The 26,032-nt window shown below is 44.9% G+C and overlaps 1 protein-coding gene across 2 annotated transcripts in view; it reads left to right on the plus strand.

Moving 5' to 3' along the window:
* ITPK1 (inositol-tetrakisphosphate 1-kinase) overlaps window positions 1-24,089 on the plus strand; it is a 140,643-nt gene extending 116,554 nt beyond the window's left edge. For both annotated transcript variants that reach the window (XM_082762530.1, XM_082762531.1), the window contains exons 6-11: window positions 1,036-1,134; window positions 3,023-3,063; window positions 7,760-7,925; window positions 9,776-9,843; window positions 11,318-11,480; window positions 17,165-24,089. In XM_082762530.1, coding sequence (XP_082618656.1) covers window positions 1,036-1,134; window positions 3,023-3,063; window positions 7,760-7,925; window positions 9,776-9,843; window positions 11,318-11,480; window positions 17,165-17,487 — 860 coding nt within the window. In that variant the 3' untranslated portion in view covers window positions 17,488-24,089. The remainder of the gene's footprint in view (window positions 1-1,035; window positions 1,135-3,022; window positions 3,064-7,759; window positions 7,926-9,775; window positions 9,844-11,317; window positions 11,481-17,164) is intronic.
* Window positions 24,090-26,032: the final 1,943 nt, after the last annotated feature.

Consider the following 26,032-nt stretch of genomic DNA (forward strand, 5'->3'; position numbering starts at 1 on the left):
TTGATTTAAATTTGTCAGTGTGTGCAAAGCTTTTGTCTTTGGGCTCGCTAACCTGTCCCAGAGCTGTGGCTGAAGCCAAAGTTCTCTTTGCACTTGAAATCACAATCCAGCCCTCTTGAGAGGTGGAGATTTATGGCTGAGCACTTTGAGTCCTACAGTGCTTTCCACACATTCCTGCTGCATGTGTAGAGGAATCAAAGTTCTCCCACAGCAAACAGGACGTGAGTCCTAGAGCATTTCAACCTACTGAATCACTAATAGGGCCGAGTTTTGAATGCAGCCATTTGAACAAGAATGCACTTCATTTGAACAAGAAACACATCAGCAGAAACACCCCAGACCAGAACTGCTCTATTCAATTTTACCATGGTTCCTTTGTTGTTGCTTTTTTTTTTTTTTTTTTTTTTTTTTTTTTTTCTCTAATCAAAGACCAATGAACAGTTTTGCCAAGGTGTCTCAGTGGAAGGAGATGCTCTGACTCTGGCTTTATCAGGCCAGATGGGTACTGCTTTCATGACAGGGATGTCTCAATGGACAGTGGGTTGTAAAGCATGTCTGGCACCGTGGCTGAAAGAAACCCACTCAGGAATCTGGCACCTGAGTGGCCCTACAGTAATGATTGCTTTGGGAGGCTGCCTGCTCCAGCCATACTTGCTGACCATACAGGTTTTTGTAAAATGCCTTTGGAAATGCAACTTGTAGGTATAATATTAAGAACTAAGATCCCAGTTGCTTTTTACTTTCTTGGTTACGTCTTGTGCAGCTACATATTCCCAAGAGGGTGATGCCTGCCTACCTGAGAAGATGTGGACTTTGTATTTCCATTTTAGTGTGTCTGAAAATCAACATTTCATCTTCTGAAATGTTTTCAGAATTGAGAATGCCTAACTGACTGATAATCTTTCTGATGCTTTAATATTGACTGTAAAAGTATAGCCAAGACTCTCAAGAAGCAGTTCGTCTGGAGATAGCTTGTAATGATGTGACTGAGAAGGTAAACCCCTGATCTTCATGTGGACTCTTTTTGTCTTGCAGATGAGAGGATCTGTTCACCACCCTTCATGGAGCTGACAAGTGCCTGTGGAGAAGATACCATGCAGCTTATAGAGAAGAATGGACTGGCATTCCCTTTCAGTATGTAAATGAGTTTTTCATTGGTGCTTCTGGTAGGCTCTTAATATTGCACATGCTCCCTCAGGAACATTGTGGCCAACATTGTAGAAGTGCATGGTTCACTGCCAAAGTGTACAGGTTAAAACCTTCCTGAAGCAAATGGCTGTGAAGCAGTCTGCTTGGAATGTGGAACAAAATCCCTCCCTATCAGCTTTTACTTAGCTTTTTATTGATGTTCGTTACTTTAAACACCTCTCTACAGTAAACATGTGTTCCTGGGATTTGCTAATAGTTCTAACAAAGTTAGCCTCTTGCCCTGAACTTGTGCAAGAAGTTTCTCCTGCCAGCTGTGCTCATTGTTTTTCTTGTGACAATCATTCCCTTGCTGGCTGCCCCTTTTTTCACCACTCCTTCCTTTCCCTGGTCCAGGCTGCAAATACAATATTAGAAGGTAGAAGAAAGAATGTAAAATGTAGTTATCAGGCACCAAAGGCCCACAGTCTCAAACAGCTGCTGTGATCTGTTTGTGCTTTTTAGCAGGTTTTGTTGTAGAACTTGTGCTTAAATTCATTCCTTTATCTGATTCTTTGCAGTATAAAGTGAGCTGAATTGGTTAGTCGGTGTTTGTTCCCTTGGTGTTTGCCTCATTTGTAAGGTTCAGAGGTAAAGTTGTGTGGAAAAAGCATGTTTTGCCCTTGCTGCCATTGCTCTCCAAAAAGAGACAGACAGATCTCTTGAAGCTAGATTGCAAAGCAGTATTGTAGAGCTCCCTGAATGGCTTTGACACCCCCTCCTCACCCCACGTGCACTGTCTTCTCAGTGTTGTATCAAACAGCATAGCCTACGTACTCAGAAGGCCTGGATCAATCCCTCTAAGTCATGATAAAATTATAAAATAACAAGAGTGATGTGGGAGTGCTTTTTCCTGCTTCTTGTTGGTTTTCTTTCTTTTTTCTTTTCCCCCCTAAACTCTCCCGCTTTCCAGAGCATGTGTCTGTGAGACATCATGCACCACTTTCCAAAATTTCCAGTTATGACTTATTTTGGACTCCAGTGCAGGTCATCTGCCTTTCATAGCTGCCTGTCCTCTTGCCTGGCAGTTTTATTCTTCCAGCAATCCCCAAAGAAGTCTTGTCTTATCCACCCCTTTACCACATGCAAGTTTTATCTCCTCTGTTTAACATATAAATACCATCAGCCCTACTCATCCTGCAGCTCCTGGGACCTTCAGCTTTTTCCTGGTTTCATAACAGCAAGACCGTAGATTTTCTTCCCTCTCTTCCCCCCTTACCAGTTTTAGTAAGGAGATGAGAACCAGAATATGCAGAGCAGATAAGAAATATGCAGGAGAAAGCAGAACTGCAGGACTCTTTCTACTTCTTTGTCCCCCTTTATAGTTGCCTGTGAAAAACACATTGTATCTTAGTTGGGTTCAAACCGTTTGTTTTCCTACCCTTCCCCAGGAACAGGGAAGCAGGAAAAGCAGTTGGTTTCCACTGTCTCCCAGCTCCCTTGTTTCCAAGACAGTGGGTTTTTGTGCTACATGTAAATAGCTCCAGCCTCAGGCAGAACCCCAGACTTGTGAGAAAGCCCTCTGAGTGGGCAGGATGGCAGTACCAGCAGTGGTACTAACTCCTGAGCTGATGCTTTGCAAATCTGTCCAGTCCCACAAATGACCTCTGTTTGCACGTCGGTTGCAAGAGGAGTTGAGAGAGGAGGGCTTGGAGCAAGCCAAGCTTTGCAGTGGCTGAGGATGCTGTTTGAGGCAGAGGCTGTCAGTGTTATCTGGTACAGTCAGTGCCTTGGGCTGGTGAATCCAGTGTTTGTAGGAGTGGGTGGGAATGGATTTGTAAAGGTTTTGTGTGCCCTGTCTCAGTGGTGTATTTTTTTTTCTTTTATCTTTATCCAGTTTGTAAAACCAGAGTGGCCCATGGAACCAACTCTCATGAGGTGAGTTAAAAAAAACATTGCAGTGTTTTCCCCCTGCTTCCCCTTCCCTCAGGGTGGCTTGTCTGGTGCTCTCTGAACCTGTAGCAGGCAGAATGAAGGCTATGCCCAAACCATTCTCCTTCCCCCGCCCCTCCCTTGGATTTAATAACACCATTATTTTTTTCAAATTTATCTGAAATGTAGCTAAATCTGACTTTAACCTCTTGACGTAAAAGTTCTTTCTAGCAGTTTCAAGCTTCCATGGTCTAGTTTTCTTCCTTCTAGCAGCTTTTAGTCTCCAATCAAGCTGTCTGCAAGGCATCTCCTTCATCAGCCTTGCTTTTGGTGGGAGGTTACACTAAGGGGTGCACGTTTTCACCCTGTGATGTTTCCTTCCAGTGTGTATGTGGTACTGATAAGAAATGGTTTTGTGCTGCAGATGAAGCACAGGTGTGAGGGTGTGAGTGAAGGCAGGCTGGTTCCTCTCCTTGTGGGGAAGGGAACAGCAAATAGTGGCTGTTTCCAGGCATGTTCAGTCGTAATAACGTGGCTGGAGCTGTGGGAAGGACAGAGCTGCTAGAATTATCTGCTTTCCCTTATTCCCGTAAGGCAACTGCAGTTAAAATCATTCTGTATTCCTGGAAGGAGTGCATTCTCCGTGAGCTTAGCTTCCTCTAAATTTAGCCGAGCCGAGTCCTGATTTAATTCTTTTCCATTTGTGCTTCCTGCCTTCCTGCGTACCACAGCTCGGTGTTGAGAATCCTGCCCTCCCTGCTGGCTCTAAGAATGCCTGGCTTCCTTTGTTAGCAGCGTGGTGATCGTTCCAGGTTTCCCAGCTGCTCCTGAAATGTGCAGTATGCTGCTGCAGCATCTCTGAAAACTGAAGGCCCTGAAGTGAAACGTCAGTCTAGATTAACAGAATGCCTACAGCTGAAATTTTGAATGACCAGCACTTACTTTTAAAAATGCAGCTAGGTTTTTCATTCAGGCCTTAACCGTGGATCATTTTACAAGCACGACAGACAGCCCTGTTAGTTTGCTGGAGCAGCTGCTATAAATTTTTGCTGAGAGCACTTGGGAGTGGATCGTTAATGAATTTAAAACCCTGGGTTCTCTGCTGATTTTTCTGTGTAGATTTCTGTGATGTTTTTCTGTCTCTGCGTCTGCACCCTGAAATGTGTGAAGCTTTCAGGGACTTCCATTTTCCTGGTGAATATTTCCTTGCTGTTCCTTTATACAGTGCAGACATACCGCAGCCTTCTGCCAGAATTCCATTTTCTGAGCAAAAAGTAGGCTAAAATATAGTTGCAGGCTGCACTTTATCACAGGAACGTATAACTAGAGTTTACGAGAGTCCCCTGAAAAAAAGCCTGAAGTCTTGCATGGTACTTTACATATTTAGTAGTAGTAGTCATCACTTTTGGAGTTGCTGTGTTCTCAGGTGTGATCCATAAATGTATTTATGATCAGAGAGGATCTGTTGTATAAATGCTGTCTTATGGACAGTAATGACAAGGGGAGCATAGAATAAATAGTCTGCTTAAATAGAGTCTGTCTAAAAGATGGACCATGGGTCTGGGAGCAAGAAATTGTTGCCTGTTTTAATAATGGCTTCTCCCTTTACTTCTAGTAAATTGCTTAATTTTCTGTAGAGAGATTCCCACTGCAAAGCTGACACTGACGCTAGAACCCAGCCTGGCCAGACTTGCTTTTCTTCCTAAGATGCCTGTTAGAAAGATCCAGGACTGGCTACCAGGGACAGCTGGAGGTGTAGGCTTCGGTTTGGGCTTGGTGCCAGCTTTGGCTGGCAGATGCCGTGTCTCGCTGTGAAGGCACACGCTAGCTAAGCCAAGGTGCTGGCAGCTGGGCTGCTGGTGGTGTCCCGCAGTTCCACGTGGCCTCTGCGCTCCGAGTCGCATCAGCCAGAGCAGCGCTTAAGCCCTGCTTCGCCAACACCATTTGTGTTAGAATTGAACCAAGATGATTCCTAAAGGTTCTCCTGCCCGTTTGCTGGTAGGTCAGAATACAACTGCCCTTTGGTAAACCTGCTGTGAGAAATCACTGGGACCCATAACCTGAAGAAACATGTCCAGAATGGCTCTTCTTCTAAATGTGGAGCAGGGAGGAATGAAAAGGCAGAGAATCACTCTGTTTTTTCAGACTGAATTCCTTAAGGACATTGTCAGTAATATTTCTTGGTGCCAAATGTTTTGTTTTGCCTTCAAAAGAACTCTGCATCTAAAATGAGGAATGCCATTTGGAAATTATGATATAAAGTGTTGTTCCCATGTTACTGCCAGAGACAGCAGGTCTGTGCTAGATGACAAAGAGCAAGTGCACCCTGCAAGCAGATTCTTGGAGCTGTATTCATGCATGCTAAAAGTCATGAGACATCACAGTGAACCAGCACAACACTGCACCATGGGGATTGGATGGGTTGTGTGCTAGTCCATCGGGCTGTCAGCACAGAGCTCTGCAGAAGAAAGGTTTCATGTGGTTTTCCACTGGGTTGGTTCTGTACTGAGCAGATAAATATCTGGGGTTTCCACATCCACAAAAAAAGGGTGATAAGTTCCTGCTTGTCTTTCAAAGCAGTGGCTTGCAGGAATTAATTAACTAATATTTGCAGAGAGTACTTGAAGGTTAGGACCAATATAGTTCATACCAGTGTGACATTGTAGATATTATGAAATGAGCAGTCTGTGAACAGGGAGGAAAAGCACAGCGGTTCTTGCTACCAGTGAGAAACAAATGGGTTACGGTGTTATGGCTGTGAATCATCTTGTGGGACAATTCTGCTGGTTAGAGTGGGTTTCTTGCACAGGTTATTACCACTCACACATTCAGTCTGTGTGTCAACCAGGTAGCACAAGGTATAACAGAGACAGAGTGAGAATATCAGCTGCACGTACTCATTGAGTGCACACACTGACTTGAACTCAGAAAATGCTAATCTACTGAGTCATTGTGCATGCTTGCAGACAATTATGTGATCCTAAGTGGTCTGCCAGATAAGGAGGAAAACAGAATAATAAATAGTCAGGTAGAGATAAAAATGTGCTTAGACTTTTAACTATAAATGTGTAGTCACTACATCACTTACCATGGCTATATTTTTGAACAACAAACCTGTTATATTTACTATTTTTATTACAGGAGCAAAGGTGTTAACAAGAACTCAGTCTGACAGTATGCTGTACAGCAAATGAGCAGCTGATCTTACATGTTATAAAGTATGAGTGAGAGAGCACTAAGTGGAAGAGTTTCTTTGTAAAATCCTTCCAGTGACTCTGACTAAGATGCAGCTGATCTCAGAAGGCACGAAAACTGACAGGAAGCATGTGGAAAGATAACTCACCTGTACCATGCTGAGGCAGGAAGCTCCAGTTTTATTCTGTATCTTGCCATGGAGTCACTGTGGGACAGGAGTTCTTTTAGCCTCTCTGGACTGTCTCACATCCCAAATGAAATACTAGGCTCAAGGAGGCCAGTGAGAAAATACTGACACAGATGAAAAACTCATTTTCAGAGCTTAGGAGTATTTCTGGCAAGTGTTGGGCATCCTGTACTTAATGAGGTTGGTGCAGGAACAAAAAATGGAAGGTTAACTGTTGTCTTGACAGCTCCTCAGTGGAGGAAGGTGCTCTAACCAAGCATCTCTACCTCTGGGAGCCAGTTTTGCTCAAAAGAAGGGAAGATAAACGTTACGTCAGATTGTCTCACCTTGGATAGTCCTTACTCACACTGACCTGACTGTCAAAACTCCCTTCTGCCTCTGTGGATAATGAGGCCCAGTGTCACTGGAATGATGAAGAGAGGTCCATGTGCAGATAACTAGAGCATAGCTATTTTAGGGTTTGGAGGATTGAGAACAAACCTAAGTTTATCCTTGCTCAAGGATAGGGCACCATGTTCATGATAATTTAACGTGCATGTAAGCATGCTGGTGGAAGGATCTATGCAAAGAGCAGTGTAACATGCTGAAGACATGCTGGCTTGTACTCCTCTGCACCTACCAGCATCACTTCAGTTGTTTGTGGCAGCTGGTGTTCATCATTAAGGCCCTATAAATGACTTCCTTTTTGGCCTATTTTTTCCAGTCCCTTCATGGTGACTATACATTTGGAATAATGAGGTGAAACCAAGCCAAGAAAATCATTGGCACAGCATTTGCTACTAGTAAGAACTGCTAGGTGCTGGAAAAAATTCTCTGACAATGTGGGTAAAATCTTGTTGCTTAGGACACTGCAAGTGGACTGCACCAAACCACAGGATACAGCTGCAGAGAAGAACTTGTATTGTTAGTATACAGACCTGCTCATTTGCACTTCTGTTGTTCTGGTGATACAAGCTTGTGTCTAATGCAGGCTTTGTTGGCAGTACAGGTCAAATGTTTTACCATTTCTGTTCTTCTAAAAACCTGCAAGTGCAGTAGCATCCTAACTAGAAGTGGGTAAATGAAATCTCAGAGAGCTGAGAAAAAAATGTCATTGAAAGTGAAAGCTACAGGGCCAGTTGTGCCTGGAGAGTTACGTGTCAGTGACATGAATGAAATGTAATGTCACTGTAAATGTAATGAAATAGTACGAGCTGCTGAGAAGGGATTCACCCTTGGTCAATATATATCCAGCAGTAGATGTTCCCCTTCACTGCTTGGTGGAATATGTGAATTTATTCAAAGGCTTGTGCACAACTGTGTGTGTGTGTGTGTTTTCAGATGGCGATCATCTTCAACCAGGAGGGCCTGAAGGCTGTCCGCCCCCCTTGTGTCATTCAGAGCTTCATCAATCACAACGCTGTGCTGTATAAAGTGTTTGTGGTCGGGGAATCCTACACGGTGGTGAAGAGACCATCTTTGAAAAACTTCTCTGCTGGAATCTCAGGTACGTCAGGCCAATCTGAAATGAAATGTCGGTTCTTACAGCCTTGGCAATGAACATCTCCAAAAAAAACCTTTGAAAAAGCTGCTGAAATGAATGCATCTGGTTGTTATATACCATATTACCTCTTCTGTAGTATTTCACTAGGAAGGGAGATAACTCACAGGCTCTGGAATATATATGAATGACATTCATATAGTAAATATTTATGTAACAGTAACCTGAGTCTTACCTGTTAGAAACAGTGTTTTATGTCATGTGGAAGGGGGGAGACAGAGAAATTCTCTAATTTCACAGTAAGTTCATATGTCATTTGTTCCGGAGTTTGTTTATAAATGTGCTTTGGAGAGAATTTCCTGGATTCTATCGCTTCAGAACTTCCTCTCCCTATTTTTACCTTGATTATTTATGTGTGTTTAAATTAAAGATCACTTGTGCTTTCCCTAAATGAGCCTCTCTGTACATGTGAGGCCCAGTGCTGTAAACCCTAATGGGAAGCTTCCTTTGGTGTGTGGATACCAGCTGTGTTGGAGGGCAGGAGGAAGGGACTTGTCAGTAGGGACAGTGACCCTCCTGTATGTCTCTTCACAGCAGTCCCTGAGCATACGCAGGCTGTGAAGGTGCTTGGTGCCCCTCGGAGCTCCCAGGGGATGGAGTCCTGTACAAATCCAGCAGGTGGTAGAGGGAGGGGAAGGTAGCAAGCTGAAGGAAATGAACAAGTGCCAGTGTCTTGTCACTTTTCTTTGTTTCTGCTGATCTTAATGTGTCAGCGTGTGCTCACTATTGTGTTCCACACATGAGCACATACTTAGTTTACGTGAGGTTCAGTAGGATCCTGGTCAAAGGCCTTGTCTGTAGCTGTGTGTGGCATTTTAGGCATGCTGAGTGTCCTAACCAAATGAAGTAGGCCTGGAGCTGTGCTCACATCAAGTACCATGACAGTTGGTCTGTACTTTTGCAGGAAGAGAACATGTTAAGGCTTCTTTCTAAAAATGGCTTTGCTAATGTCTCATCAGTTAGTGTCAGACTTTAAAGTTGTCTGGAAGCCCACACAAAAAGAAGTTTTGTGGGCAGATTAGGACAAGTGTCTGGCTTACCCATACCACTGGGAGTCCCAAGGGGGCTGCACTACAGGCACCTGATGAAGCAGGTCCAACGATGAGGTGGGTCTGGTGGCTGTGAAGCACTCCCAGGAGCTGACTGTCTGAAAGCATAGGGCCTTTCTAGACAGGAGGAGAGGCAAGAAGAGCACATGGTGGTATTAGAAACCTCCAGGGCAGACGGAGTGGAAAGGAAGGTGTTGGTGCAATTCTCCTCATGGTACCACCACGGTACATTAGTGGCTTTGGTCACCTCAGGGTGTCTCCTGCATTCCTAAGGTGCTTCCAAAAGGAGGCCAGGTCCAGACCATAAAATTTCCTGCCTTCCTCCACAGCAAAAGTGCTCTCACTGTAAACTGGGTGCTATCAGTCTGATGCCTGCTGTGACAGCAGCTTTTCTTTTCTATTGCATGCCTTCCCGTGCCACATTGAATGTATCAAATTAGTAGAAATTTAACTTCATTATGAATTGACTTTGGTGGAGGAATCAAAACTGGTTTGTGTTAACTCCTTATAGTTCTATTTATCTATAAGCTGAGGTCCAGAAACCATGGTTGGCCAGGGCCGTGGTTTGCTGCCTGTGCTCACAGCCAAGTTGTATGAGCAGGCTTGCAGGTGGATGGTGCAGGGGACTGCCCAGTATTGATCAAGTCTGGGTTCCCTGGGCTGCAGTGCCATCTACTGTTCCTTGCACTAATTCTTGGGATACTAAAATCCACTATAAAGTTATTTACAACCTTCTTTTAATTCCAGACAGAGAATCGATATTTTTCAACAGCCACAATGTCTCAAAGCCAGAATCATCATCTGTCTTAACAGCAGTAAGTACACTGGATCTTTTTTGTTCTGTCACGGCTGAAAAACTATCTAGTCCTTTCTTATCAAAGCATCAGTAGCTAGCAACTCTCCTTCACAAGTTGTCTGCTTCTGTGTTGCAGGCTGAGGTCTGTTTGGTACAACGAACCAGCATGACTGTGTGTCCCTCTGGTATTCCTTACCGAGCTCTGGTGAGGAAGCACTGATACAGGCCTGTCTGCTGCTCACCAGGCTTAAACTCCCCAAATCTAATCTAGACAAAGGGAAGAGGAAGCTTCTGAATATAAATGTCTGCCCTTTTCCTGTCCAGAGAGCTTCATAAGCATAAATCAGCCTTTTAGGACTCAGTTCTGTGAGGAAAGACAAATGGTGAAAATTCAAGCAGAGAAATTGCATTGGGCACGACCACAGAGGGACAGACAGTAAATGGCTGCAGTGCAAGCTTTGCTGAGCTGCAACCAGAGGACCATTTCTGGGGGTCTTCTGAGACCCACAGTGCAAGCAGGTGCTATGCCTTAATGCTTGCATTACCAGTCCTTGTAATGAGTTTTGTATGTATGAATCCAAACAAGGCCTAAGGTACTCAACTGCTGTGAAAGTCGCTTTGCAGGACTGGGTCCTTTAAATCTCTGAGTTTCCAGATTCTTTTCTGTTTCACAAGCTCTATTTGGGAGTACTTTTGGTAGTAGTAATGATTAAATTTAAGTTGTGTAAATGACTGATGGGCATGTTAAATTTTAAAGCTGTAATTGTGCTAGTCGTAAATCCTTCTGTAGGTTAATCTACTTTTAAACTTAGGGAGAATATACGCTCTGGTCCTATACATACATATTCCCTACATGCTTCTGTAGGCGTACATATACTTTTGCTGCATAAAGTCTTGTTTAAAACATGAAAAAATGACATCTTCCAGTCATAAGTAACCTGAGTTATTCTTAATAATAGATGTCTGTAGAATAACTTAGAGATGAAAACTCACATGAAAGATTAGCTGAATTAGCTGCTCTCTGAATTAGCTGCTGCCTTGAAGATACCAGCTGAGTTGTTCTGTATGGTTCAAATGAAAATAGTAGGAGTCTGTCTTACCAGTCCTTCGACATAGGCCTTAATCTACGTTGAAATAACAGATTGATATCCAGAGCATTTGCAGCACAGGGTTAAACTGGTCAGCTGGTTTTGTTTTTTAAGATTAAGATGTAGTACTTAAAATAGTGATTCTCCATTGATTCCTACGCTGACATGTCGTTCAAGGAACTGCACTGATACGAAATAACAAGCTAGGTGCTCTAGAGATGGTGAACTTCTGGTACACGTAGGATTCCGAATTACGAAATAAGTTTCTCTTTGTTTCTTTCTGTTTCATGCCACCAGTTCTCTGCAATTAGATTTGGTGGATGTACACCTGAAAAATGAAATTTGATCTTTCCACTGAGAAGACTGTTTCAGAGTCCCTTAGTAATGTGTCTTTTTCCACTATAGCTGGATAAAATCGAAGGAGTATTTGAGCGGCCAAACGACGACGTCATCCGGGAAATCTCGAAGGCACTGCGACAAGCTCTGGGAGTTTCCCTCTTTGGCATTGATATCATCATTAACAATCAGACCGGGCAGCATGCAGTCATTGATATAAATGCATTCCCAGGTGAGAAAGGCCCTTCCACTCATGCTTTGCCGAAGCCATGCAGTGTGTGCTTAGTGTGAAGTTTTGCTGCTGGTGTCTCACATCAGTGCTTTCCAGGTGGGGAAAGGGAGAGCAGCAGGCAAAATTATCCTGAGATCAGACACTGTTTAATCTAGCAAGGGCACAACCCTAATATAGACGTGGAACAGGCTACTGAAATAATAGCTTTTAGGAGATACAGTCAACGTTTAGTTACTGGCTGTAACTTGACTTCCATGTTCTTCCCTGGAGTTGCCCAGGAACTGGAGCATGGACTGTGTGCAGGGACCTGACCTTTCTAGCCCTTTCTCTCATTCTGAAGATGAAGAGAGGAATAATACATGATATTTTAAGAGAGCCTCTGAGATTATTTTTCTCCAGACTTTGAGCCAATAAAAGTGTTGAGGGGGTGAAAGCAGCAAACTGTTCCCTAGAAAATTTATTCCTGTGCAAATTGATTCCCCATGAAAACACTTTTTGTGCACAAAAGCAGTACCAGGAATCTGAGGAAGATGATAAAATTGCAGGTTCACAGAAGCTGCTATAAAGGTTTAAATATCCTTGCATATTATCATAGGTGAATCCTGGAGTAAAACAATAGAATATACCTTGTGAAAATGGATACATTTGTCCTCCTCTTTGTTAGTGCAATATATGTCTTGGAAACAGCTAAACAAGCTCCTTGACCACTGGAATTGTTAGAAGGAGTTATAAGTGTGTATAATAGGAAACAATAATGCTCTGTCACTTGTGTTGGATTCTTGTCTATCACAAAAAAAAAGATTATCTCATCTAATGGTGTTTTGCATGAGTTTTTTCTCTTTGAGAATCTTGTATTGTTACCTGAATAGTCTTGTTTGTTTCCAGAGATACAGGCAGACTCTCACATAGTTTAAGCTGTCCCTGAAGACTGAATTTTCAGTGTGGCTGAGGTATCTTTACCCTAGAAACTCTGCCCTGATCCACCAGTCCAAGTCCTCAGTCCCAGTGCTGCCCTGTTGTGCCTTGCCTGTCTGTCTCTACAGTGACTGGCTTCCTTTTTCCTCCAGCCCTGCTGTTCTAAGGTCACTTTGCTGCTTGGTTCTACCATATGGTGTTGATGCAGTCTGCAAATCTATGAAAACTCTTCTGTCAAGAGCAGTGAAACAACCTAAATTAGGTGTCAGATGGAGCCAAATCTGTTTTATGAATGGGTGTATATTTCAGGCACTGGGTATTGAAGTCAGCAATGTAAGACATCCCCCTGCAATCCTGAATTTTGCATTCATTTTTTGCAGTCTGTTGATGGGGTAATGTTTTATTTGCGAGTATTGTTCTGGATTTGGTACTTTGCACTGACTGAACTTCACCTTTTCTTGAAATGGTGAAAAGCCCAGACTGGGGGGCAGCTAGTGGCAAACTTAACTATTTAAAGAGGAGTAATGTCTCCTTGTAATGCTCATGCTCTGCTGTGCTTCTACCCTAAGGCAGTAGTTTTTGATACTCAACCCAAGTCCTGCATTTCAGTCTGCACAATAATTGGACCTTGAAGAGACGTCATCTTAATAGAGCCCTTTCAAGATACCTGAAAGCACAGGATAGGTTCTTGTGGACAGTTCTACATTGGGTCTCACACAGGATTTTTTTTTTGGTTTTGGGGTGGTGAACACGTGGGTAGTGAAGGTATCTACTGGTTTTATCACCATGGAGTAGAGTGTTAAAGACCAGTTGGAGAAAGTCCAGAGGATAGCAGCAGGAACAAGACATGTGGAAGAGAGAATGCTGGGGGTCTTAAAATCTGTAGAAGATAGCAGAACTGAGAGATGAGGTGCTTTTAAGGGCTGCTGACATCAGAAGAGAAGTAACAGGGTAAAATACAACAGCGAAGAAAATTTATATCTCAACATGGAATATCCTGCTGCTCAAAGGCACATTCAGGCCAGGCAGATGCATTTCGCTCCAGGGGCCAGTTTGATTTGAGGATGAGCAGCTTCAAGGACTGACTTCATCAATGAAGTCAGCACCTTGTAAATGAGCAGCTGAAATGCTGCCCTGCTCAAAAGAGTCCCCGATGGGCTGTGTCAGCAGTGGGATCACACTGTTCCTGGCTCACTGCAGTCTCAGGAAGGGCCTTTCCCTCATTCCTCCTGCTCAGGTCATCCTGTCCTGCAAGGATTGCAGAAGAGCCAAATTGGAGCCAAGTTAGACCCCCTGGGGACCTGTTACATTACAATGCACCACGGCATTTTGGGGAGGGAGAGGAAGAGGTGCCCTTTCAGGAGCATTCAAAGCCTCTTTCATGGAGCTCAAGCTACAGCACGGGGCAGGCCTGACCAAAGCCATGTCCAGCTCCCAGGGGATTGGCTTCCTTTCTTCTGTCTTTTGTGTCTATCAGGTTTGAAGCTCATTTGAACCTGCCAATCCATGGATGTCATCTTGAGATTATGTAAAGTTAGAATTTAGAGCAGATGTGTCCTGGTTTCGGCTGAGGTAGAGTTAAGTTTCTTCCCAGTAGCTGGTATGGTGCTGTGTTTTGGACTTAGGATGGGAATAATGCTGATAACACACTGATGTTTTAGGTGTTGCAGTGCAATGCTTACATTAAGCCAAGGACTTTTCAGCTTCTCACACTGCTCTGCCAGTGAGCAGGCTGAGGGTGCACAAGGAGCTGGGAGAGGACCCAGCCAGGACAGCTGGCCCAAATTGGCCAAAGGGATGCCCCATGCCACATGAGGACGTGCTGAGCAATAAAACCGGGGTGCTACTGCACCCCAGTTGCACATTGCGTCATTTGCTTTGTATATTCTTTTGTCATTAATATTTTTTCCCTTCCTTTTCTGTCCTATTAAACTGTCTTTGTCTCTGCCCACAAATTTTAGCTTTTCTCTGATTCTCTCCCCCATCCCACTGCGGAGGGGAGGGAGGGAGCGAGCAAGTGGCTCTGTGGTGCTTAGCTGCCTGCCACACAGCAAGGTGTACCCGTAGGAGGGTGTTATTTGTTATCTGCTTCATTTAGCACCAGCTACGCCTCAAAAAGATTTTAAAGATAAATGCCCAGAAGGCCTATGGTGTCTGCTGTTCTGTAGGAAACCGCCTGGGCTATATTTAGCTGTGGTTACCAGCTGAGACATTGAACTGCAGGCCTAGGCACATAGTGCATGGATTTTGTGTTGTGACCTCAGGTAACGGACAGAAGAGGCTCCGTGGGGCCCACTGCTGTGTCGCAGTGGCTGGGGATCCCTTGGGGATCTCACTGAGCCCGAGCAGCTGCCTGTCACCAGGACGTGTGACCCTCTGGCTCTGTGCTTATATTTGGCAGCTGGAAGCATCAGATCCGGACGTGCTCCCTGTGTGCATGGGCATGCTGCTGCCAGGGCAGGCCCCGGGCTCTCCAGTTCTCTCTGCCCAAGGTGCAGAAAACCAGAGCGGGTGCCAGGCCAAGGAAGGTCTGTTCCAGTCAGGTGTGCAGCATCTCCAGCACTAGCGTAACAGTGCCCACAGGCATTTCTTGACTCTGCAGAGCTCAGAGGTGCAGGGTACCTGTTTTCATTTGTGTTTGCTGGGTGACTTCCTTCCTATCCATGCCCTGCCAGAGGACTCTGGAGACTTTTCGTCATAGCAAAATTCAGCCCTGAAGATCTTTCTTTTTGAAAGATCTGCAGCAGCAGCCCGTGAAGAGAGTGAGGCAATACCGACAGAATTTGCAGCCTTCCCCATATCGTGACTCAAGAGTTGAGACACCCTGGTTCTCTTCCTCCCTTCCTTGTATATATTTTTTTAATGGTGTGAACTTTCTTCTCAGTGACCAAGCAGAATTATTTGGGTCTTTCCACCCAGTGTGCAGCAGGCCAGCACAGAGGAAGCTTGCCTCAAATGTATATATGCGTCCTTACTCTGTAGCATCTGCTGCTTTTAGGACTGGATAACTAGCCACCTTATTCCCAGTAAATATTTAATGTAACTTCTTTGTGAGTTTGCCGTGTGCCCTCAAACAAGGCTGGCTTGTTTTCACCAAGCAGACATGAAACACTCTAGGGTACTGTGGGTCTCCTCGCTGAATATTAAAGCTGTTACTATGGAGATGGCTTATTCCCAGGGAGCTGGAAGCACTCTGAGTAGATTTGAAGGCTAATCCCATGGCTTTTACATAAGCAAGAAAGCGTAACAAGCACCTCTGTCAAAGAGGTGGAGATCTTGTTCTGGCTCCCCTGGCTGGCCACGAGAGCCCCGGTTGTCCCTGATGGATGGGTTATGGGGGGGGCACTGGGAAACTTGAAGTTTTTTAATGGCTGATTTGTTTGGGGAATTTCTTGAAGGGTCTTTGAGAAAGGAAAACGGGGAGCTGTTGTCACACAAACCATATGAGACCTGTTACAAAGTACCTAGGAGAATTACAGTCGAGTGCAGTAAAATCCAAAGCAATGTAGCAGCCTAAATAAGAGTTAATTGGTTAATGTATGAGATATAAATACACCATGAAACCACCACATTTATCTCAAGGTTAAATTATCCTCTTACCTTGTGTTTTTCAGGAAGTTGGTTTATTACTGCCAAAGGAATTTGGCTTTTACAGGAGAAGGGAGATTAAAGCTGAATTATTTATGGCTCTGAGGGACTCTTCTGCCCTGCGATCACGTCACTAAAAGTGTTTTAAAATATACATTTACTTTGTGGTCTCTGGTTCTGCTCATGTGTTTATCTGTTTGAATGTGTGCTATTCACATGGAGCTTTTAAACTGTTATTTATTGCTTCAGTCCCCTGTACTAATATTGGGTCACTTGCAGAATACTTCTATAGACATGTTAAAACAATCAGCCTAGCCCATCAAATACACTGCATGTCGTGTCACCTCTAAATACTAAATCAGATTGATGCCAATTTCCGTTAATGCAGTCATAGTTATGATCTATTGCAAAACACTGTACGGACACAGTGTGTGTCTCATTCAGTTTTAACATGAATGTAATCATAAAACTGCTCCCATACCAGAGTGTTTAAAATGGAAGCAGAAGCTCTGTACACCTGCCACCCCCCTTTTTATCACGAAAAATGTAGTGTCTTCAGGTATTTGACCAACTTTTTAAACCAGGAAATAGTTGTTAAATTGCAGTGCAAATTGTCCGAAATCTCGTAACAGAACCATGCAGAAATATGGTTTCAGTGCTGAAAACAAATCCTGGTGTTTCTACCAAATACTGTATCATCGACATATGCATAGTGTCCCCTGAGTGTTTTTTTCAGATATTGTTCTAGTGGGGAACATGTTTTAAGTGCCAAGGCAGGTTAGATTAGACAAGGATCACACTGCTTCTTTCCCACTGCCTTTTCTGTAGGGTGTAAAGCATGCTGAGCTGTTCTCTGAGGTTTCCCTAACTGGGGGCGTTGTTGGGAAATTTTAGAGAAGGTCCAGACCCTCAGGGAAAATGCTTTAGAGCCAGTCTCTGCAGTGTATGCTGGAACAGGATGCAGAAGATCAGTGTTACACCGCAGAGCTTGTAAGTTAGGGAAAAACCTGGACTTGGATTGCTTTCAGTCACAGGGACATCATGGAAAAAAAGTCATTTTATGATAAGCTGCAGGGCAAGGAAAGCCCAAGAAATAAACTAGTAGAAGAAGCCTTTCAGAGAACTTACGGAAACGCTTTAATTGCCTTTTTTTTTCTCTGCTTTGTTTTCTCCCTTTTCAGGTTACGAGGGCGTTTCGGAATTTTTCACAGATCTCCTGAACCACATAGCTGCTGTCCTGCAGGGTCAGGCACCCGAGGTGACCCAGCTAAACCGCAGCAAGCTCCTGGCTGAGCAGACCGGTGGGATCATGGACGAGCGGATATGCTGCGCGGGCACGGGCTGCCTCAGCGTCATGGGAAAAGACTCCTCCTGGATTGTGGAAAGCGAGACCAACAGCTCAGTAAAACTGCAACACCAGAGACTAGGCTGCAACTCAGCAGTGTCCCCCAGCTTCCAGCAGCACTGCGTCGCTACATTGGCGACAAAAGCTTCCTCCCAATAACTCGCCAGTTCCATGGACTGAGGAGAAGCCGCAGGGATACAAATTGTGGTCCCAGAACCAGATCAGGCTGTAACAGTACAATTGTGAAAAAAAGGAATACAAAACGCAACACAAAAAAAAAAGGCAAAATAATTAAAAAAAACAAACAACTTCCATTTGATTTAACCTGATTTGCTGATGAAATGGACTGAGAGGGAGAGGGTGGGAAAGTGATTCAGATCCATTTCATCAGATTCCAGTTGCAAATCTGTAGTGAGTTTACACACACGTGGGTTTTAACACTAGACCTTTCATTGTGGGAGGGTTGCTCTTTCGTTTCTATTGTTCTTTGTAATCACTGGTGACCAGCATTTTAAAATCGGACCTCATGGTTTCAAGAAGATAATAATGTTGAAAGGAATGTATGAATGTAACAGTGCTAGAGATTTTTGCCTAAAATGCTCCCCATTCCCCTTTTCTAGGTAGGCCATTGCAAAAGAAAGCTAAGACAGCTTCAGTGTCCCTAAACCAAATCTCCTGAAACATATTTGGGGTGTTGCCAGGTAGCTTGCCGTGGGCCGCGGCACTCGGAGTGGAACCGAGCAGCCGGGCTGTTGGGTGCTCAGGGTGCACAACTGATGCGGTCGCCCTGGTCCCAGCTCCGCAGCTTTCCCCCCAGGCCTCACGGCTCCAGTCACTAGCAGCTTCCAGCTACACTTGCCAACAGCGAAGTGTGTCCAGGCAGGCCGGAGTCTGAAAAAAAGGGTGCAGATAGTTAGGTTGAGTGATTTAGTTGATCAAATATCATCCTTTCAATCGTTTGCTAGCAGTGAAATCCTAGAAGAGCAGCTCATCTCTTAGCAGGGCGTTTAATTCTCCCTCGTGCACTTGGGAAGGCTCTGGGACAGCTCTGCCAGCAGGCTGCCGAACAGAGCCGGGCGCTTTCCTTGGAGCAGCACCCCTGGTCTGTGGATCCAAGGGCTAACACAGTCACTGCCTTTTATTTTCCTCTTGCAAGGTAAACGTGAGCAGAACCGTGTACCTGTATGAGATGGCAGGACGTGACAGTCCTAGCTGAGGGACCACGTCCTTGTGTTGCTGGCTGCCAGGGGAGGCTGTGTGGTAATTTGCAGGAGTGCTTGGTGCGATGTGGAAGCTATAGCACAGCCTCATTGCATCTCTTGAGATGTGCAGTAAACCTACAGTGTTCCCCCCTGTTGCACCTTCCAGCAAGGCAGCATCTTCTGCTGCTGAGAATTTCTGCAGCTTTTGCCAATTCTGAACACTAAACTGGAAGTATCCAAGTCTGTCAGTGCTGAGAACGTAGACACTATTTTGGTAGACTGAAATGGCCTATCCTTCCCTCTACAAGCCCTAAAATACTTCTGAAGGGGGTGGTGTTAAGAAAATGTCCTTAGTTCAGCTCCTAGCTTACAGATATGGTAATCTCCGTCTTTCTATAGCAGGTATGTGAAAAGCACCCATCACTGCAGCATTTAATACCACTTTGTTCAGTGTCATGTACTAGATGCCTGCTCAGAAGGAAAGGATCTAGAGTTTGAAGCCTGGGTAGACCACAGAGAGAGGAGTAAACTGTGTGAATAAGTCAGCGCCCTACCTGATGGGACCAGTCCTGGAGGGGATAACATTTTGGCGAGTGTTGTGTAGCAATTACTTTGTGCAAACTGGATTTTTCCCTGGGAGAGATTGGGTTTGCTCCCCAAGTGCCATTCTAGGGGAATTTCTGTAGCCGGGACTGGATATCTGTGGGTGATCTACACAAGAGATTATCCCACCGCTAGAGGGGTTACGAACTTTCAAGTGTTCCTGTAAGGACTGGGAGGACCTGGTCGGCGTGGTGCCTGTCGGATCCCAGGGTGCTGCAGCTCAGCTGTGAGCCGGGCGCCCCTCACAGCCCTGGTGTGCTTCAAGGCTGCCGAACCCCGCGGTGGCTGCAGCTTGCAGGTCTGCTGGTGTGCGTGGGTCAGGTAGATGTACATAGGCAAGGGTTTGTACAAGTATTCCTGGTAGACCAAACCTTTCGTAAAGCCATGACTGAAATAAAATCGACATCGACAGTTTGGGGTTTGTTTTTGTTCGTTTGAAATAAAAAGTGTTTTTATGTTGCGCGTGTAACAAAAGATACCCTCAGGAAGGAACTTGCCAGTGCTTATTTTTGTATGGTACTTTCTTGTAACCAGCTGGTGGAGTGTTTGTAGACTTGCCTTTTGCTCCCTTTATTACAATGGCTTGGGGTTGGGCTTTTTTTTGTTGTTGTTTTGATTTGTTTTGTTTGTGTTTTTAATTGGGTGGTGGGGAAGAAGCGATGATGTTAAAACTGGGTTGGTAACTCAAGACCTTTCAAACCAAGTATGTTTACATGAATCTGAGCGTCGGATCCAATTGAAATGTCTGTATGCTGTTTCCTAGTTAGAACATCAAATAAGAATTTTATTTTCCTGGCTGCCTTCTGAATTTTGGTTGGCCTATTTTGCACTGCTTTATTTCTCCAAAATAAACTACTGAAATATAATTGTGCATTTTAAACTTGTTTACAAATGATTGTTAAAAGTTTATTTTGTAATTCTCTGAAGGCTTACAGAAATGCTATATTTAAATATTACTCCAGACCTTGGCTGTAATTAGAAAACAAGTTTAGGTCATTGGTGTGATCAGTGACATTTTTCCCATAGTCTGTAATTTATTTTTTATTTATCAAATGTATTGGTATCACTTTAATTTACCAGGTGCAAGTATGCAGGTACCTGTTGTGATGTGGCATTACAATAGAGTTGTCTCATAAATTACCATGCGATTGCTGTACTACTCTATTTCCTTGCAGAAATTATTGTTATGGCTAAGACTATACTAGATTGTTGCTGAATCACATGGGCAGATAGGGAGACCAATTTTTAAAAGCCAAAACTGTAAATTACCAGGTGTTCAGACGTACAATTACATTACTGCGAAATATTTGAGCATGCATATGTTATTAAGCCTGTGCTAAAGTGCTTTTCTGAATTGCTGCCTCATTTGATAAGTTCAGGATAGTTTTGATTTACGATAAGCTTCACAGTAAGTTGGTTAATGTTCTGTAGTCTCTTCTTTTCCTTCTTTCTTTTTGTAAAAGTAAGGACATATAGTAATATTAGACCATATCAGAATGCCCTTGCTCTTAAAATTGCAGACAATCTGAGGGAGATTTTCCATAACGTCTGTTTGAACTCTGCTATTGTGGGTTAGAAAAGGTTCTGCTGTGTTTTTAGAGGCATAGTTATTATTGTGGTGTTGATTGGAGCAATTACGTTAAAATTACATGGTCACCAGTTAGCTTCTTATGGATCAATTTCTGTTCTGCTTCACTGTTATAAATCCACAAAACCACCAGTACCTTCACTGGAACTTCTCCAGGCTTTATGTCAGCGTGAGGGAGGAGACTGGACTGTGATTTCCACTCTAATTATGTGCTTGGCTTCAGTAGATGGAGATTTTGCCCGATTGAAGAGAACTTGAATGGTGTCATTAGTGCCCATGGCGCAAAGCCATCGCCATCATCCTTCCTCTGTAGGGATCTTCGCCGTGTTATGGTCGGGTTTGCAATGACGGCACCAGGACGTTCAGATCCTTACAGAAAGCCCAGCTGCAGACAGGCAGCCTGCACAAACGTGAGTGTCGGTGTTGATGCCTGGGGTTCGTGTAACACACCCACCGCCTGGCCCCTGCCTTTCTGCCTTGGCTAACCACGTGCCCAGCTATTCCAGGCTCCATGCGTAGCTGCCTGTTGGCTGGGCCGTCTGGTGGACGAGGTGTGCTGCTTTTATTAATGCCCTTCGGACTGTTGGGATGAGAAAATTGACTAACGATCCCCATTTGAAATGCATCAGTATCTGCACAGAGGTCTGCAGCAGGTTGCTTGGATGGAGAACCAGCAGCTTAATTTGCTGTCCTGACAGATGGATACGAACCAAGAAATTCACCCTGTGGGTTCAGGAGGAGCTGACAGTAATGAGGATGGCTCAAGATACGGCCTGAAGTTCTCCTGCTAACCACAGGCCATGTCCAGCCGGGGAGCAGTGGTTGGAGCAGTGTAGGTAAAAGCAGCAGGACACAGTCCAAAGGCAACAGAACAAAGGTGGCCGGAGGTTTGAATTGACTGGCAAAAATAATTAATAATAATAGAGCAAAAAAGGAAAATGGAAACTTTTGTTTCCCTCCAACAAAAATAAGTTCCAGGCTTATCAGTTCTTCGACTAACACTGGTTTCCCAAAGTCTTCGTGTGGCAGCAGTCACAAGTGAGTCGGGCTTTTTCACACTAGCTTACAGCCTTGCCTTCTTCCACAGCCGTGCAGAAAGTCTTGGGTTTTGTATTTTTTTAGTGAATAGAGTCTATTTTGAGTCTGTAGCAGTCTCCCCATGTGCACACTTGCAGTTCACTTGCATTACCCTGCTATTTTTTTCCCTGTCTCCTTTTTAGTAAGAGATGTATTGATTTTTGTATTCAGTATACATTTACTTTATGGCGTTGCAACCGTGTGTTCTGTAATAGCAGTATGTGAAAATGCTTTGTGTAGATTAAAATATTTCCTTTAATATAATCTCCTCGCGCTTTCATAGATAAACAGACACACCGTTGCAGATCACATTGCTGATTTTATTTGTAATATTGCTTTAATATCTATTTCAGAGGATTGTAACTTCCAGAAAAGTACTTTCCACATCTTCACTACCTTTCCTTTCCCTGTTCACTCTGTGTGGATCTCCAGGCCATCAAAAGTTGAGCTTTTGACTGGGTGAGTTACACATCCTCTGTGGATTCTGTCGTGTTTACATGGCCACAGAAATTACTGAAGCTTGTTAAAGTTTGAGAGGATCCAGGTATAGGTGGAGGTGTTAGAGTCATCCCTCAGCAATGCAGGCACAACAACACCTGTAAGCAAGCAAAGGCGCTGAATTGTTCTCGCTATGTGTGTAGGGGACTCTTTGGGTCTGGTCCATTCCTGCTGGTCGTGCAGTTTCCCTGTGGAAGAAAAAAATCAGTGTTAAAAAATGTGCTGAAATGGGGCGAGGAGAGGTAGGGTTTGGGGGTGAAGTCCTGGCCAGTGGGCCCTGATACCAACATGCCAGGATTCCTCTCCACCTGGTTGTGTAACAATCTGGAGAGACTTTTCCTCTCCACCTTTCTCACCCCGAAACCCTGGGGTTGACACCAGCAGATGCCCATGGGCCATGAGCTCAATTGATGGTGGCCTTACCCAGCATGCCATGAGTTTGCATGGGGCTCCTGATGCATTGTGAAGTTCTTGTTGATGGCCTGGAAAGCTCTTGAAAATCTAGAAATAGGTGAAACAGTGAACGGAGTTCATGAAAATCAGGTCTTCCTCTTCCATCCTTTTTAAGGAAACCCACATTTTATTTCCTCCTTCATTCTTTACACAGTAGTTTTTAGGTATAAATTATTTTAACATTTTTGTGTGAAAAGTCATATATACATATATAAAGTTATTAAAAGGTTGAGTATATGTTGAGTATAAAATAGTGACTTCTTTGTTTCAGATGTTAGCAGCCCCTAAAAATGAGTTGTTTATCCTCTTGTAAAGTCAGTGCTGTAAAAACAAAAATAATTAAAAATAAAAGCTGTATTAGATGTATCTTTTATTATTTATTTCTCATTCAGTATGTGATATGGCTTGTGTATACCCTTGTGAGGACGACATACTAAAATGCAGTCATTCTTAAAATCAAGTGACAGTAATTCATTGGGACCTCGGCAGTCCTGAGACAGCTGGCCCCTCACACATGAGTCCTGTTGGATGTTCTCCTTCACTCGCCAACCGTGCTCCCCACTTAGGCATGGCTGAAACCTGGGGACCATTCTTCATGTGTGCTAGGTGTCACAAGGTCGTCAGTATCTGTGTTCGAATCCAGCTGTACAGTGTTAACAAGTGTGTCTTGTGATTTGCCTCAGCCCTCTTCACTATGATTTCTGAAACACAATTCCCGTTTTGTACTTAAATTTGTATGGAATGATAAAAACCCTTAAAAGATCATGGCTTACTGTAAAAAAACAGAAGTATTTGCTATTTGGCATCTTTAATTGCATGACTGATCGGATCTGACAATGAAGATGGTGTTTTCATCTAACAGCAATGATTTCAATGGTAATATATCTTTTTTTTTTTTTCTTTTTTCTTTTCATTTTTTATTTTGCCAAGCACCTGTGATGGACAATGTTTTGATTTCACCAGTAAAGCAATATACAGTAGGTATTGTGGCATTCTCTCTGTAATCGTTTTGAAGACAGAACTGTCCCAACACATAATGAAAATAAATGCCTTATAACAAGTTTTCTTTGCTTTCTCTTTATGAGTGGGTAGGGCAGCAAAGTGAGCAGTTCACTGGGGGAAGCTTCCTCAGTGTAGTTGGTTGTGGTTACTTCAGACCATCTTGTGGCAGCACCACTAGTGGCTGGTTTGGTTTGGTTTTGACTTCCAAGACTAGTGGGTAGTCTATTTATGTAACTACTGTATAGCACATCTAAACTGCAGTGGGATCCAGGCTGTACTTGAGAATTTATTCCTCGTGCAGCCTTTTGGGCTGATTCTTCCTTTATCATCCTAGATGAGGAATTCCAAACCTTGCAGGTTTTTGATCGGGATCGTGTTTGGGCTAGCACAGGGGAGCTGGATGTCTTGCCCAGCAGTATGACATTTTGCTAAGCAACAGGCAGGTCTGGCAAGGGCCCTCGTGGAAACACTGCAAGCAGATCAGCGCTTTGTGTCATCTCCAAGGACGAGCCGTGCAGCGGGGAAGGTGAGCAGGGCTGCAAAGCAGAGCTGCTGCTGGTCGGAGGGCGAGCATCTGCCTGCTGGTCGGGTGCCCTGCCCGGCCCTCAACTCTGTCTTCCTTTGAAGAAAGTCTCTGGATCCCAAACATTTGTCATTACACAATTGTCCAGTTAAAATGTTCATAGTAGGTCCATCAAGTAACACGTTTTCCCTTTTGTTGATTTTGTGAAAGGCAAGTTCTGTCTGCTACCACCATCCTTTATGGAAAAAACTTGTCTAACTTCCTTGGAAATGGCCGAATTTCTTTTGTGGGTTGTTTGTTTTTTGTGGGTTTGTGGGTTGTTTCTTGCCGAGGCGATCGGCTCCAGGGCAGATGTGATCTGCAGTGGAGCAGGGGATCGGACAGGCAGGGCTAATTTTTTCAGCACCGAGCCCACTCGAAGGAGCCGTCAGGACCCAGCAGCCCTCGCAAGGGAGGTGAACGAGGCATAGGCGGAGCCAGCAGCGCCCCCTCCCTGGCCGTTCAAAACCTGCCCCTAGGGAGCATAGTGACCAGGACAGGCAAACAGGGCGTGGCGCGGCAGTTAGGGCGTGGCGCGGCAGTTAGGGCGTGGCACAGCAGTTAGGGCATGGCAGTTAGGGCGTGGCAGTTAGGGCGTGGTGCGGCAGTTGGCACAGCAGTTCGCGCAGGCAGGCCGAGCAGGCAGGGCAGAGCGCTCTCCCCTGCCCATACGAACACCTCCTCTAACGGCGGTCTACTGCTAGCTCAGCTGCAATGGTGTACACCAGGCACAGCGCTCTCCAGTAGGTCTGTACACACCCAGACCGACTGCCCGATCAAAACTGCGGCAGTTCAGGTCTCCGGGTGCAGGCAGTGCCTCAGCCTGTTGCTACCACCTGCGGGGGGCAGAGAGACTGTGTGCGTGAGGTGCGAGCAGGTGGATGACCTGGTCTGCCTGGTGGCAGAACTCAAGGAGGAGGTCGAGAGGTCGAGGGATATCAGGGAGTGTGAGCGGGAGACAGACTTGTGGAGCGACTCCCTGTGCGGCCTCAAGGAGAGGTACTGTGGTGAGACACCCCAAATGGGGGTGGAGCCCCTACCCTGTCACTGTCGGGCAGAGGCAGGGGACCTGGGAGTTGAGGAGGAATGGAGACAGGTCCCTGCTCGACATCGCAGGCGATGCTCCCCCCCCACCGGCCCCACCTTCCCAGGTGCCTTTACGCAACAGGTTTGAGGTGCTGGAGCTTGAGAGACAGGTAGCTGAGGAAGAGGTAGAAAGTGTACCCAGGAAGATGCCTGGGGTGAGGAAGTTGCCTCTACGCCTCAGGACTGCCTCCACCAGGACAGAAAGAAGGGTGATTGTTGTGGGCTACTCCCTTCTCAGGGGAACAGAGGGACCTATTTGTCAGCCTGACCCTACCTGTAGGGAAGTCTGCTGCCTCCCTGGGGCCAGAGTCAAGGACGTTGCCAGAAAGCTTCCCAACCTGGTTCTCCCCTCTGACTAGTATCCTCTTTTAATAGTCCAGGCTGGCAGTGATGACATTGAAGAGAGAAACCTGAAGACCATCAAACGAGACTTTAGGGGACTGGGACAGTTAGTGGATGGAGCGGGAGTACAGGTGGTGTTTTCATCCATCCCTGCGGTGGCAGGGAGGGGTACAGAGAGGACAGAGAAAGCCCACCTGATAAACACATGGCTCAGAGGCTGGTGCCAACACAGAAATTTTGTTTTTTTTGACCATGGGGCCCTTTACTCAGCACCCGGCCTGATGGCCACAG

This window comes from Aythya marila (genome assembly GCF_965140915.1).
Source record: "Aythya marila genome assembly, chromosome: 5".
NCBI classification, from domain to species: domain Eukaryota; kingdom Metazoa; phylum Chordata; class Aves; order Anseriformes; family Anatidae; genus Aythya; species Aythya marila.